The following is a 16,366-nucleotide window of genomic DNA, read 5'->3' on the forward strand; positions in this document are numbered from 1 at the left end:
CTGAAGGACTGAATGACCGACCGAAGGGGCTGCGCTCTACTCTGGCCAGCTGAGCTGCTATTGGTTGGGAGTGACCAGTGCCCACTCTGCAGGGGACATCTCGCACTCCCCTGCACCTCAAGAAGTGCCTCACTGTTTGAGAGCACCTCTAATCCACCAAGAACTGACGGATACCCACTGATATTCATTGCTAAAATCACAAACTCCTCAGACGTTTGTCACATGATCAGGATTCTCCCTGACTTCGATACACTCTATCTCCTCCCTTTCTCTTTCCCTCTCCCTTTCCCGCTCCCTCTCCCTCTCCCGCTCTTTGCGCTTGGCCCGTTTCTTTTTCTTGTGTCTCTTTTTGGACGGCGGGAAGAAGGTCAGGAAGACAGGCAGGATGACAAAGCAGTGCAGCACGGTGCAGCCCGCAGTGAGGAGCGAGCACTTGAACAGTGTGTAGGTCAGATTGGAAGGCACAAACACCAGGGGCATGATACCAATCACAAAGCAGGAAGTGTTCTGCAGGATGGCTGCCCCGTGCTCCTCCAGTGCCAACTTGATGCACTGCGTCCTAGTGTGCTCGGTGGCTAGCACAAAAGTGTACAGGTGTGGTGCACAGTGATCCATGGCGAAATTGAGGGTATAAATAAGGCACAGGATTGAGATGCTGTCCATGCCAACGTTCCAGAGGGTCATCAAACCCAAGACGCCCAGCTCCACGGACGTTACAGTGAGGATGAGCCAGAAGTTACCCAAGGGGTTGATGACCAGGAAGAAAGTGAGGATGAGGATTGTGAGTACGCTGAATCCTGAGGTCAGGATGGGCGAGATGACGGAGGAGCTGTAGCGGTCCATGAACACAAACGTAGGATTGAAGGCAATGAACTTGATGCTGTTGATCAGCATCAACGGACGAAGCTTTTCTAGAAGCTCCACCACCTCTTCGCGCTTCTTCTCCGTTGTCCGTGCCACAAGGTACATCCGTGAGGCAATGATGTCGTACTCATCAGTCTCACGGTTCTTGGAGAATATGATGTCCTCAGTGAAGTGCTGGTACTCCGGGCTTCGCAGGAAGGAGCCCTTGAGGATGTTGATGAAGTCGCTCTTGGTTGATGCACTCACATTCACCACCCGCAGGTAGTGGAAAAAGTTGTCCATCCAGGAGATCTTGTTGAAGCCATGACTCAGAGTCTTCAGGTGCTCCTGCACCGTGGAGTTCCAATACTCGATGGGCTCATAAATGTAAAACCCAATCACAGGACTGTAGTTACTGAAGTATTTTTGCTGGGTCAGAGCATATGAAACACTTGGAGAGTTACTAGCCAGTAGGTTCACAATATTTGATCCATCACTGATTTGTAAACATCCCATGAATGAGAAAGAGGCGTAAATGAGATACAGAATGACCACAAAGGGTTTGACATAAGTGTTGGTAATCCATTCTGTGTAGTGCTCACGCAGGAAGTGTTGGATGAAGTGATTCTGGTAGGGGACGCTGTCATGGTGTGTGGACAAGTCATGGCCGTCACTCATCATGGTTTTAAACCATGTGGGCTGGCGGTCCAGGTACTCCACTGAGGGGATTTTACAACAGAAAACACTGTGGTAGCGGTTCTGCTCCAACTGTCCGGCAAACACCAGGCAGGAGCCGTAGAAAGAGAAAACATAGAAGTAGTTGACCAGGATGGCAACGCACATGCTCTGGCAGAAAATTTTCACAGACTCGATATTGGTAAAAGGGCTAGCTCCCATGCCAAAGGTGATGATGTAGAGTGAGCTGGTCATGGTGTAGCACACCATCACATCAGCGAAAGCATCCGCTACACGCTCCTTGAAGGGGAGGTTTTCCCTTGTTCTCCTCCAGCCTGCCAGCAGCTCGAACACCCCTTTAGTTCCATGGCCTGGAAGAAAAGAGAGAGAACGAACTCAGTAAGAATTATGTTTGCACTGATGTGTTAGCACTGTGTTCATCAGAAATGACATGGTCTGGAAAAATGTTCTATTTGCATGATATATAATCCTTCCTAATAAGTGAAATAGTCAATTTCTCAGGAGAGTTTCAGAATATTTTTTTGTACAACTGAGTAACATCGTTGCAATACACAGAATTCTCTGAAACTCAATATTTATTACTGCTACATCATATAGAGATAACAAAACTTTTTTTTTCAATAGAATAGAAGAATATCAATAGAAGAAATATCATTTTGCCAATAACCTCTCAATTTTGGATTTCTTTTCAATTTGAATCATACCCGGTAGACTATTGGTTAAGGCACATTCCTGATACCTTCATGGTTTGATTTCAGAAAATTGCTTTCAAAAAATAATCTTAAAAAAATAATTCCAGTATATTTTAACATTTCCCTCATTTGCAAGAAGCACTGCTTGATACACAAACCAAAGCAAGCTATAAAAGTTGTCCTCAAAAAGCATGAAATGATGTTCTTTCAGCACCATAACATCCAGACATGGACTTGTTGTTTAACCTACTATTTCTGATTATCTGTGGGCTTCATGCAATGAATGCTGTGTTATAGACTTGCAGAGTGGGAGAACAATTTCAGACGTCCATGGTTCTGAAAAAAGTCCCACGAATCTTTTGCATAGACAATGTCAGGTGATTGCCGCTAGAACAGTTCCATTGATTGGATGGGCATGTAACTCTATGCAAAAGATAAACAACTGCGAGTAAATATCTTGTTCTTTGTGTGGCAACCCGCTCTTTATTGTAAGATAATTGCTGTTGGACTTTGTGAGTTGAGTACAAGTACTGCTGTGCTGAAAAAAGTAAGAGTGGCGAACAGGTAGGAGTGATTGCCCACAGTAAAGGAGCTGCTGGAGCCAACTGATGTTGCCAACTCTCACCATTTTTTCAAGTTTTTCATTTGAGTTTTTGTATGTGACCTCTGTGTCTAAAACCTGCCACTAGGAGACTCTCTATCCAAACAAAGCAAAAGACATTTTTGACAAGTGTTGTGTGGGGAAGGTCAGGTGGAGTGGACGGCCCATAGATACTGCAGATGCCAGCTCTGGAGGAGAGAGTCAGGTACAGAGCCAGACCTTCTTAGAGGAATAAACACCCCGATTCCCCTCAAATTCTGCTCTGATCCAGAGCCATTAACTAATGAGAGGAGAGCTAAGAGATTACTTTTTAACTTTGGGATTAAAAAGCTGATTTATCTTTTCTCTGACTTAATAACCTGACTGCAGCAGTGATTTGCGGAGGTGGCCATTGTCGTTGTTTATGTACTGTAATGTTGCCTGCTCACTGGAGCTGACAAGGACACGTACTTTACTAGGCAAATGACTTGACAGAGAGGACAGGGGAAAAGAAGAGAGAGCACTGGAGTCTCTCCAGGCTCCAGTCTGAGTGCTGAGTTTAGTTAGAGGTTGACCTGAATTCAAACAAACAGACACACACAAACCCTCGGTGAATGCTTTTGCTTGTTAGCTTACAGCTAATGTACAGTCATCTGGCTGTTCGGGACCAACAAACACCCGCGTAGCTAACTCAGGCACAAATGTTCACAGACGAGGTAATGTTTTAAAGTTTTATTCATGTTAAGTGTATTGTTCACAGACTTCCCTATCCCAAAAGTAGCAATGCACGACAAAATGAAATGCACCGCTGCCTGGAGCAAACACAGATTTCTCTGTGTGTGAACATTGTTGGAAACATTTGTGATAATGTGAGTAACAACTCAAAAAAATATATAACAAAGCTCTAGTCCTTTTGTTGCATGGAGAATGCTGAAATAATGAAACTTTAACTAAACCTCCCCTGGTGCATTTCAATTACTGACCCTGAAATTCAGCGGGTTGTGCCACTAACCTCAAGCAAAAGCTAAAGGTTTTAAATAAAATTTGACAACTATGATGCCACATTTTAGTCCCAACTGCAACGAATAAATGTTTTGAACTGCACCTCTGACCGGCTTCCTTTCCATAGTAATGGCAACTGATGATCATTATTATAGCATTAAGAACCATCCACCACGCCACCATGTCTGCCAGAAAAATATATATAGAAACACAAGTTTTATTATGTTTTTGTTTTTTTTATTATCCAGATGACCCCTTCCCTAACCCTAACCCATTATTGAAGAATATGGAGGAGATAACTAAATCAAAATCAACGTCTCGTCAACTAAATTATGGGGCCGATATGTTTACAAAGGACATGTTTTGATATATGGTTCTATTTAGATGTTTTGTTGTGATATGAAGATAAATCTTTGTGGGCTTTCAACCTGCTTCCGTCACAATTCATTGGTGTGCGTCAATAAAAGCAGTAAATATGTATGACATCCCCTGATTCTAAGACTCCATTATTGGCTCCTAGGGGCTGCCATGTTAAGTACAGTCTTTAATAAACATCTGTCAAGGTGAATAAAACATGTCCTGATGTTCTGGGTGTTTTTAACCAGCAATGGCAAGCCTGCTAAACAATTTGAGCATGACAAGACAGATTAAACATTCAATTAAAACATACATTTGCGCAGCCTTGGTTTGACTCCTCTAATAGAGACATGGGCTTTCCTTTTCTCTTCATATCTGAAATAGAGTTGTACACTGTCCGCTCTATCATGCATCAGCAAACAGCATCCAAATCTGTCTGCAGCAGGTTCATTCATGTGAGTCAAATCTGTGGGATTTTAAAAAATATAGACATGAATACCCAACGTTCAAAGGCATATGCTCCATAGTGCAAAATCTCCCACACAGGAACACCCGCCCACCCACGCTCACTGTTCATTTATTTGTAAAATGCCGGAGAGGCATTTCTGATGGGGGAGAAAACTGCTATGAGGGAATGTGTTATGAATTCGTGAACACCAGAATCAATTCAATGTTCCTCCAGCATGTAAATATTTCAGTGCAAGTGGACACTGGATCTGGCCCATCCGCATGTTTCACTGCCAACATCAGCTTTGAAATATTCCTTTCAACTGTAGCAGGTGGACAGTGCTAACCCTGACAGCATTATAAATCTCCCCTTGTCTGACTCAGAGAGAAAAGTTAATTAGCTATAAAGGATTAGTCGTATGTAATGAGTCGGCTAGATGACTCTTCCTGCTTTTAGTTTTATTAAGCAGTGCTGCAAGTCAATTAGTTAGTGTCAGTTGGTTTAGAGGGTGTGGAGGGAGAGGGAATTCATGCCCGGGGTTTATACAACATTACACCAGGGGAGTCAGCATGCGTTTCCCTTCACCGGTTACCGAATAAGATGTTAAGTAGTGAGTCATTTTCGAGACATGATTGGAAAAGCTCCGGGATTCATTACAGTGATTGATCTGGCAGGTGAAGATGGACAATTAACAAAAATCTGTTTACCTCATATCTAATAGCAAGTGTGTTATTAAAGCTGGATTTCTGCATTCACTCATATCTTAATAATGTATCAATAAAGCTATAGAAATGGAGTACTTCAATCATATATTCTCTGAGATATAGTAAAACATTTCAAAATGAACAAACAATGATTCTGGCCAGTACATGTGTCAAAACATGCATAATGGTTGGGCTGCATCTAGTTATTATCTGAATCAATTTTCGATCAAAAGAATTCTTGATTCGAACTTGATTATCAATCGAATGAATATAAAAACGGGGCTCTATTATCAGTCTTTTGCTCCAGTTTATTGTGTGTTGAACCATTAACTGGGGTCCTTAATCTGCTGAAACACAATATGAAACACAACTGGAAATTAAGATAAATGATCGGCCGCCTTTAATTTAAAATAATTAACAGCATCAATTAATGAATAAATTAATTTGAAAAGCATGCGTGTATGTGGATAACAAAATAGGGGCTGTGCTCTGCTGTGTTATTAACGTTATAAGTCCAGCAGTGAGAGCAGCCTCTCTGCACTGTTAGCTCTGGGGGTCCATCATAGTACAAGACTCTGAGCAGAAGCAGAGTTTTGGAGCAGAGTTATTTTCTTTATCACAAAGTTTGTTTAACGTGTTGATGCTGTGGTGTGTTTGTTAGCTTGTTAGCGGTTGTCAGCTGTTACTGCTGACAGCTGCTCCGCTCCATTAACATTACATCGTAACGCCTGGTGACGGCATAAAAAGTAAACACAGACATGTGGCCTGCTTAATGTTCGTCTTGCAAAGGTAATTATCCAGTCATTAAATAAAAGAAACACTTTCAACTGCTTCCTTGTTTGAAGAGCAACTTTAAGGTAACTCTGTAAATTGTCCGGGTGCTGCACTACCCTTGCAGTTTAGTTGCGCCTTTTTTTGTTGCGTTAACATCACGCTACTAATAAAGATTTAGACAATGGATTTTTGACAATTGTGAATAGATTCTGAATAGTTGGAGAAGAATCGCAATTCTTATGTGAATCGATTTTTTTTACACACCCATGACATGACAACACAGGTCCCTGACTAAAGCTGATCACCTGTGCCATGGCCTCATTGCATGTGTCCTAACCACTAGGCCACCAGGATGCCCTGAGAATTTGTATGATTAATGGTGGAAGATAATGAAAACCTTTCCTGTCTTGATGACCAGTTTCCTTTTATAATATTTCTGTACAATTTGTTATTCACTATGTAGCATTATCTGCGATAAAATATGGTGCATGGATAGTGAGTTCACTGTGTCCTGTTGTAGTTGAATGTGTCAGAGACACAGGACACATACCTCGCAAAATCACTGTAATTATTTTCATTATCAATTTATGTGTAGATCATTGATTAATTGTATGGTCTGCAAAATGTCAGAAAATAAATAAAAATGACTGACACAAAGGAGCTATCTTCAATTTTTTTTTTATCCAACCAACAAACCCAAAGACATCCCATTTTCACTGAAATAAGAAAAAGAAAAGCAGCAAATCCTCACAAGTGAATAGTCTAAAAGATAAATAAATCATCAAAATAATTGCTGACTAATTTTCTGTTAATTTACTTATCTATTAATTGTTTCAGTTCTATTTGAGTTCATCAAAATCAAATTGATCTTTATAATCCAAATAGTGAGTTAAATCAAAAGTTAAATTAAGTTACAAAAAATTTAAAAAAATAAAGATCCGTGTGTTCTTCCACCTTCTTAACTGCTAGCTTCTCCCTAACTTCCCATCCTCCCTCACAAACATACACATACAACCCTCTCACGCAGTCACACTAATACAGTTGATAATATCAAAAAAGAAAGTACATTTAAAAAAGTTCAAATCTATGATGATAAAACTAAAAACTCAAAAAACTAAAAAGTGTTGCAAGCGGTCTTCAGCTGCCATATGTTAATGATGCATGGTAATACAGTTAAATCTGGTGACCGAACGTCTTTCCAAACGACAATAATGTCAAAGTACTAAATACGAACTGGAAGGACTACTTGTATCAAGCAAGATTTGTGTTTCGGGAAGTTTCATGCTGCACTAAAATGATCTGAGACCAACAGCTGTCAATACGATATAACACCATCAACATGTCATGGCAGATGGCAGCTAACACAAAGTATACTCATGTTTTTAGTAAATAGGATAAAACATTCCAAAACACTGGTAAAACCCATCAGACAGACTGATTTAAAAAGCACTCAGACTAGTGTTGGTACAATGTTTTGATCATGTCTGCTTTCTAGTAAGAGCAGAACTCTTTTTATCAATGACGAAGGCTTGGGAGATTTCACATCTGTCTTGTCTCTCTGTTAAACTACCTCTGTCTTTGAAAGCTCTGTACTCAAAAGTGAGAAGAATCCCAATTAGAAGGAGTGAGAAAATCAAAAGATCAAAAACAGCAGCACACTCACTGGGGTGATGTGTAGGTCTGTTCACACCCAAGTCAAAGTAAGACAGACGCTTCAGTGGGCAACATGTTTGAACTGAGCAAAGGAAACAGCAAGGATTGGATGTCTAGTGAATATAAAAGTGTTGCTTTCTCATGTATTTCCCCAAATCTAACAGGACATTTGGCGTAATCGCTTTATTCAAATGAGGAGTACAAATGACTTTGTATTATGAAACATGTTGCCTCAGGTGAACGGTTTATTCGATTTGTATCTCAGTACTTTCCTTGACAAAACAGAGACAAAGCTGGATTGAAGGTACCGGCTGCACCTTTAACTTAGCTTAGTTGTAATGTAAGTGGATCTTCATTAAAATGGGTTGCACTACGTCAACTGCGTCATACAACAATACTAAATATTGACAGCCAGCAACTGCCAGGTTGAACTGTAAGCTAAATGAATACATGACAGAGCTAACATCTGCCATTTAGACTGCCATATAAAATAGGTTAGGTAACACAGAATTAGGGCAAATCTGACACAAGTAGCCCACTGTTTAATAATAATGAAAATTGGGAGGATTCTAAAATTCTATTTCACACAAAATGCAATGGCAATAAAATCTATCTAAAATGTAAGATCTTAAGATCACAATATAGGCTTCAGCACCACACATCAACCTTGGATACTGGACTTCCCCAAACACAGACATTTCAGATTGGCAGTCACACCTCTTCTACTTTAGTATTCGACACTGGACCCCCCAGGGTTGTGTGCTCAGCCCCCTATCGTTCACACTGTACACCATGACTGCACTTCCAGACATCAGCAGAACTCTATTGTGAAGTATGTGGCCATCACCGCCATCATCGGTTGCATTATAAACAACGATGAAAGTTCATATCGGGAGGAAATCAACAATCTTGCAGAGTGGTGCACAGAGAAGACTCTACTGCTCAACGTCAACAAAACCAAGAAGCTGATTGTTGATTTTAGAAAGAAGGACGCAAAGACACACACCCCATCTACATCAGTGAAGCTGAGGTGGAGCAGGTGAACAGTTATAGGTTCCTTGGGAATTCCATCATTGAGAACCTAGCATGGTCATCACACATCACCACCCTGGTTAAAAAAGAACAGAAAAGGCTTTACTTGCTAAGGAAACCTAGGAAGGCTAGGTTCCAGAGCCAAATTCTCGGCAGCTTGTACAGAGGAGCAATAAAAGGATCCTGACTGGAAACATCACAAACTGCCATGGTTCATCATGGCCCAGGACAGGAAGGCTCTACAGCAGCTGATTAAAACCACCAGAACATCACTGGTACCATCTACAGAGCATCAATGACATCAGTGAAGTGAGATGTCTGCACAGAGCCCAAAGATACTAAAAGACAAAGGATACTGCTGCCATCTGACAACAGATACAGAAGTATCTGCTGCTGTACCACCAGACTACAGAGAGGCTTCATTCCCCAGGCCATGAGACTCCTGAACTCGTCATCAACACCAGGGACTACAACTTACTTTTTGTTTTTCAGCCCTGTGTAGTAAATGACAATTAAATGGACCTTTGAACCTTTTGAACGTTTGCTAGCATAATCGAATGTTTCTAAATATATTTCTCATTACTCATTCTAAACTGCTTAATGATTGTTAACTCTGTTAACTCTCATATTTATATGTGTACATATAAAAATCAAACAAAGTAATACCGATTTACAAAGACAACCGTTCAGTAGGTTTGGTCTCCTAAAACTATGATTTCTGAAGCTATACTCTAGCTCGCGATGCTACATCGAACAAGGTGCACCACATAAACGACTTATTGCGTAGTTATTTGTTATTAATTAATTAAACCAACTGACTGTTAAGTGTTACTGTTGCATAGCTAACTTAATTGACGGAGCAAGATTCAGCTTGCTGATATAGTACCCATTTAGCTAGGAGCGAAAGAAGTAATATGGGATATGGGCAACATATCTGACCCTACACTAAACTGGTGTAAAACACCAAAATAACCTAGTTCACCTTTAATTAAACAATAATATAATTACAAAATCGTATGCAATATATATATAAAATGTAAATTAGTCATTTAGAAAGTATTGGAAGTTTTAGTTTATTTATATTATTTTTGTATGTTACAACTTGTGATTTTACATCTTGAACACTTTGGACTGCACAGTGTTCCACAGGTTTCACGTGATTAAGTAAAACACTAGTTAGTCAACTTGGCAGTAGTTACGTAATTTTAAGAACTTTAGATGCAAACTTTCATCCGATGGGCAAATATAGGAGAAGCCTTGTCAGTGTGGACAGTGCAGGAGCTTTAATCAATGAAAAAGTGGGGAAAAAAGCAGGAGAGAGAGGAGCACATGGCTTGCAGCATGACTGCCACTCAATGCTAATCAGTTTTGGAGGACACTGACAGTTCTCTCAACGTCTGAATGCTGATAGATGCAAAACTCAATGTCCAAATTCTTACTTGGGCCTCTGCCTGTTAGGAAATACGAATGGATGACGAAGGAAGAGCGGGGGTGAGGTAACACAGCAACGGAAGCAGAGAGAGACTGCATTCCCGATTATTGCAGAGATAAAACTAAACCAGTGTCACCATGATGTCCCTTAAACAACAGCACACACACATAGAGACACACAGTACATCTATCCTCTTAGAACTTTACAGCCACGACTACGAGTCTGCAGGGAAGACCAGACTCTCATTTGCTGTTGCTCTTGCCATCTTCACCCACACAGAGACACCCCCACTGAAACACACTCTGGAACAAACACAATCACACACAGACAGAAAAATGAACAAGTCTGCCTCCTATCACCTCCTGTTTTTCTCTATATATGAGACTGCAGGTGGTAAAATGCACTTTGTGGCAGCTGCAGTGAAAGCCTTCAGCACCTGGTCTTCAATATCTGTGAACAGCTGAGTGCAGCGACTGAGGATTGTGTTACAACAGTAACAGCCTGTTAGCAGCGATGTCAAGCTACAAAAACAATCAAAATGTGCTTTTCAAGCTGAGGCTACTGTTTAGGACAATGAGGTCATGTCTTCTGTATTTTAAAGCTGCTGTAAGTGTTATTTTCTTATTAAAATAAGTGTTAAATAGCTCTATATTCCAGTTATAGAGTGTTTGGTCAGAAACCCATGTCTCTCCTCCCCCGACTTATGCAGTAAAAGAAAAAATAAAATTTCTGGTATCCCTGCCCTCTTTATCCAACCTGGACAGAGAACCTCACAAAGAGGTGGTCCTGTCTGCTCAGGGGACCGGCAGAGAGCAGGATCCTTCTGTTCTGGTACCTACACCGGCAATGGCGGAACAAGAAAAGCTATCAATTCCGCGGCTGATACTACCAAACAGGCCGAGTGATGAAAATCAAAGAAAGAGGAAAAGAGAGCTGTCTGGAATACAAGAGTGAAGTCGTGTAAGTGTCTTGAGACGGGATTGCTAATCTTAAAACGCAGACACACACAGTGCATCTATCCTCTTAGAACTTTATAGCCACGACTACGAGTCTGCAGGGAAGACCAGACTCTCATTTGCTGTTGCTCTCGTCATCTTCGCCCACACAGAGAGGGGATAGATGGACCGGTACCATGGAACAATTCTCTTAACGTTAGGTCTTGCGCTGATTAGCCAACCAGTGATTTCATTGCACGAAAAGACGTAATCCGTTGTGGTTGGTGTAGTCAGTTTCGTTTGTCAGTTCGTAAACAATAGTCCGTTTAACTGGTAGACCGATTGGCTCTGGCCATTATCGGAGTCGATATTCAGCATTTTCTGATTATCTGTATCTCTCAGTACATTTACATGTTGTTCGAGAAAGTTGAACTATTGTGTTAGTCCAACTTAAACCAGACTTTTAAAGTCCATGTAAACATGTTAGTCTCAAAGTCGGACTAATACATCCAGATAATGCGTTTGGAAGAAGGTTTACTCTTTCATGTGTAAGTCTTAGTCGGACTTGAACTGGCCTCAGCGTTCTGCGCATGCACCACAGTACCCACACCAGGTCTCAACCCAGAAGTCGTCCATGGCATAAATCCATAGCAGGAAGCCGGGAAAAACAGAAAAAAGACGAGGACAAAGGTATTAATACAATATATATAATCTAATGTACAGTACCTAAAAGTCATCCATGTTTTCTCCGTTCTCTGTGCAGCCCCTTGGCCGCTTCTTAACTTGTTTGGTATGTGACGTAATAGGTCAACCGGATGAAAGTCCAGTAGCAACTGGCTGAAACGGTGCATATCGCTATCTATCATGGTGAAGTCAGACATACTTCCATTAATAACTACATTTATCAAACAAATGTAGTGGAGAGGAAGTATAAAGTAGCAGAAAAAGGAAAATACTCAAGAGCAGAACAGTACTTGAGTAAAGTGTACTGGTTTATTTCATCACTGGTTGTTCAAAATTTTGATACAAAGGTTTTTACTTTTGCTGCAAATGAAAATCAGTCCTAAATATCGGTTTTCAGTGAAAAAGCCATATCGGTCGACCCCTAGTCCGTTTCAACGGACATCGGATTGGACAGCATTGGATCAATAGCAGTGACGCACTGTTGTGTGAAAAAAGAAGTGGTGCTTGGGCTGAATTTTCTATCCGCACAAATGCACCTAGTGACATTTTACAGTTCACACACATCTATTTTTAGTTGCAAATGCAAGTAAAATGCACGCACTGTACAGCCCTGTTAGGTTTAGACAACTACTTGTTTAGGGCTAGGCATGAAAAATACTTGGTTAGAGTTAGGGCTGGTGACATACATGCAGTGATTGACTAGAAAGTTGTATAGCCCTTGCAATAATAACTGAGAAGGCAGGGGTTTACTGAAGGGTCAATTGTCTTTCCAAATGTAGCGTGGTGCTATGGATTGGTCCCCCATTATCTCCTACATTGCTGCAATTAAGTGTTGAATGTCCATTCAAAGATCCTTATAATTACTCCCTCCCCTGGTCCCCGTACCTGCATTATTAACAGTCTAACATGTAGTCGGGGTGCTCTATCTAAATGAGAAGCGTGTAATCTTGGTGTAATTTTTTTGACTCTGAGCTGTAATGCGATGCTGAGGTCACTAAAGTACTGCAGTCTCTATTTGAGACGTATCACCAAAATCAGGTCACGATTCCATTTGCAGACACATAGGAGGTCATGCCTGCTTTTATCTCCTCCAGTCCTCACTATTGTTACACAGTTTTTTTCAGCTTCAGCAGGAACTTCCACTCACGACCTCAGTATTTCTAAATCCGTGACTAGGGTATGGGACCAGTATGGTCGCTTAATTCTGGCTATTCTCTGGTGTAAAAACCTTTGGTAATCTTTGCCAACAACATTGATGAACTTTGCGATAACACAGCGGGTACAAAACACAACTTCAAAACATCTGTACAACCTCTGCAAGCTTTTACTGAATCACCTGTTCCCCTTCCCTCTAATGGACAACAGCCTGTGCTGTCTGCCAGCCACTACAGCAATGTGTCAGGAAGCAGGGATGGCTAAAAAGAGAAAGAAAGATGAGAAGCTGTAGCTCAGAATGAAAGGAAGAAGAGGCAAGAGGCATTGTATCTCAAGCCTCTCCCAGATGCAGGTACAACCCTGAATGGATTGTAAGAGGGCAGTTTGTCACCGGCTGTCCTGTAGACTATTTTCTGCTGAGAGGAGAGGCGGTGGGAGGAAAAAAAAAAGCCTATAGTCTCACAGCCTGACCACGTTGCTCCTATAATGGAGGCCGAGCTGCATTTGCCCTCCCCTTCTGCCCTGGCCCACACCAGAAAGCCACCGAGTCATTAAACTAAATTACTGCTGTAAAACTTCTGTGGCACGCAGGCCCCTAAAACACATCCATCACGTGGCGAGAGAGCGTGTCAGGCGCTCCCGCCCACCCTGGATTCTTCCAATCAGGATGCCTGTTAACCATGCCGGCTTGTCACACAGGTAGGAGATGACAGAGGAGCCAATATCACAAGGAGGAGGTCTCGGCACAGAAGGGTGATCCAAACTCAATAAAAACAGATGATGGGAGTGAAAGTAAGGACGAACACAGGGGAGCCCAAAAGCAATCTCCACATCCAAATCAATATTTAGGTGATAACACTCTCGAGAAAGCCCAGTCTTTTTTGTTTCTCAACAAAGGAAATTTCTTAAATCAATTAACTAAATTTCAGCAACGCTTCCTTCACTGGTTGGCATGGCTAATTTTTAGCTGTTTAACTCATACGCTGTTGTAGCTGGAGGTGAGTTTAACTCCTGCTGCAGTGTCTTACATACAGAAGTAATGACTGCAGAAAGACAGTGTCATTGCCCAGACTGCAGGATGAGATTCACATAGTGCTCTCAGGCAAAGCATCTGACAGCAATTAACGAAAACTAACAAGTTCAGGGACTCATTCCTGTTTGGCTTAAAATCCAGAAGGCTGTGATGTGAAATGTCACAACATTAAAAGGACTGATAAATCATCTTGTTACAATGCCATGTTGTGCTGGGTAACCTTGGGTCCTGGCCATCATGTGTAAATAAGTATCATGTGTAAGTGAGACTTTGTTCACTTTTGGCTTCACATGGGACACCAACAGTGGTTTCCTGGGTGAAAGTCATGTGTTTCACCTATATATCCATTCTGACATCCTCCATATGTTGACTTCGTCACCAATTATGCCTTGTCAACTGACTTCCTCCTTTGCTCCCATCATAATTACTACAGCTACTGAATAAACAGAAATATGCATCATAATAAGCTGCCTGCACTGACATCCTATATCGTAATTTTTTGGAGGAAGACAATTTTCAAGTCTATTTTTGGATATTTTTGGCATGTTTCAAGGTAATTTCTTGTTTTTCACTGTGTTTTATGATTGCTGCTCCGTATGCCTACTGTTGCTATCAATTCTCTTGTATATGTTGTCTTAACCAGTCCAGTATCCCTTGGACCTATGTTCATATTGGACAATTTCATTCATATCAAATTGTGTCCAATCCAACATTGTGTAGGAACACAACAGGCTGAAGTTTGCATCATTGACCATCTTTATCTTTATAAATGATCTGCGTTTTAACTTGTTTAAACCTATTTCATGATAATTATGTAGGTTCATATCATTAAATAACAGTCACTTCACTGCATACAGAAAGATGCAAACCCTATGAAAAGGAATTTGCACCAAAGATAAAAATACTGCTAAGCTTCTAATATCTGCGGGTTTTGCTGCATCGCAGATTGCTGTCTTGTATTTTATGATATGGGACACACTCACCCACATACACTCACACCCCCTTTCCCTCCTAGAACAGTTCAGCAGCAACACTATCCTGGATTTTGAGTAGGAGTCTGGCTCGGTTTGAAACAGATTCTCTGGAATAGCCCCCAGGTGTGAAACAGCAAATTTGGTCATTTGCATTTTCAAGTCCTCTCCTTCTGGAAGAATTATTGCTATGGCTTTTCTGCAGCAAAGGATGACATTCACATCTATGGGTTATTTTGTTTATGTCTCTCCAGCAGCAGGTTTTGTTGTACAAACCAATTAAAATGCACAAGAAGTAACCACGAATAGTCAGCAATAATGTTGCAAGGTGTCGTTTGTTGAAGAAGCTTCTCTGTGTGTTGAGTATTTGCAGCGTTGAGACTAGGCTGTGTGATTATTTTTGTCGTTAGGTGAGTGAGCTACCTGCATTCGTTTGCACGCATGACTCCATTTATTTATAGACTTTTGCCTCTGCTTGTGTCTGCCTACAAATACATAACTCACAAAGTTGTCTCTGTCAGTCTGCCACACTAACATGGCACCTAAAACATTTCCTCTCCCAGTTATAGGACAAGTAAACTATCCAAGCTGTTTAACAAGATATTTCTTTAGTTTGTTATACTTCACATCAATAAAATGATGCAAATAAGAACCTTTTGTGTCCATCTGACTTACCAGTCAACTGTGTCACTGTCGGGTTTGGCCTCCCCTACCCATGAAAATAAATACCCAATGGTAAAATAAAGGTATTAAAACTGCTTGGTTTGGTTTAGGCACCAAAAGTACCTGGTTATGTTTCAGCACTCAAACTTATTGGTTATGTTTAGGCACATAAACTACTGGGTTAGGTTTAGGCATTAAGACTATATGCTAAGGTTTAGGAAAAGATCACGTTTTGGCTTAAAATAACGGCATCCTTAAAACCATCACCGCTATTTGGTTAGGTTTAGGAAAACACCACGGTTTCGCTTAGGACAACTGCTTTCCTAAAAGACTCACTATAGACTACTTGGTTCTCACGGACCATCCCCGACCTTGTCCCATTGCAGAATTTTTGCCTCTTTTTACTATGTATGTGACACATATACCGCCCTCAAGTGGACTGGTGGGTCTGTTACAAGCTTTGTCATGAGACTAGGCTGATCTGGCAGAAAGGTCTGTTACATCAGTTCTCGAGAGTTGATTAAATCACTAAAGGTTCTGATCTTTAAGAATACATATAAGTATTTGTGTTTTGGTTGTATAGCATTTTGCTGGAGTTGTACTTAGCTGTTTGGGATTTTGACTGAATTCTGAAAAAAGAAAAAGAAAACAAGAGGCGGAAAATGACTTTTGGATGCTTAAATTAAATAATAATTCATTTGATGCTTTTTTC

At 41.0% G+C, this 16,366-nt stretch overlaps 1 protein-coding gene across 1 annotated transcript in view; it reads right to left on the reverse strand.

Annotated features, from left to right (window-relative positions):
• Positions 1-207: 207 nt before the first annotated feature.
• The window catches only part of ptchd4 (patched domain containing 4), a 46,546-nt gene continuing 30,387 nt past the window's right edge, over positions 208-16,366 (reverse strand). Inside the window, exon 3 of the mRNA XM_073493548.1 lies at positions 208-1,889. Within this exon, the coding sequence (XP_073349649.1) occupies positions 208-1,889 (1,682 nt within the window). The remainder of the gene's footprint in view (positions 1,890-16,366) is intronic.

This window comes from Pagrus major, chromosome 22 (assembly GCF_040436345.1).
Source record: "Pagrus major chromosome 22, Pma_NU_1.0".
Classification (NCBI taxonomy): domain Eukaryota; kingdom Metazoa; phylum Chordata; class Actinopteri; order Spariformes; family Sparidae; genus Pagrus; species Pagrus major.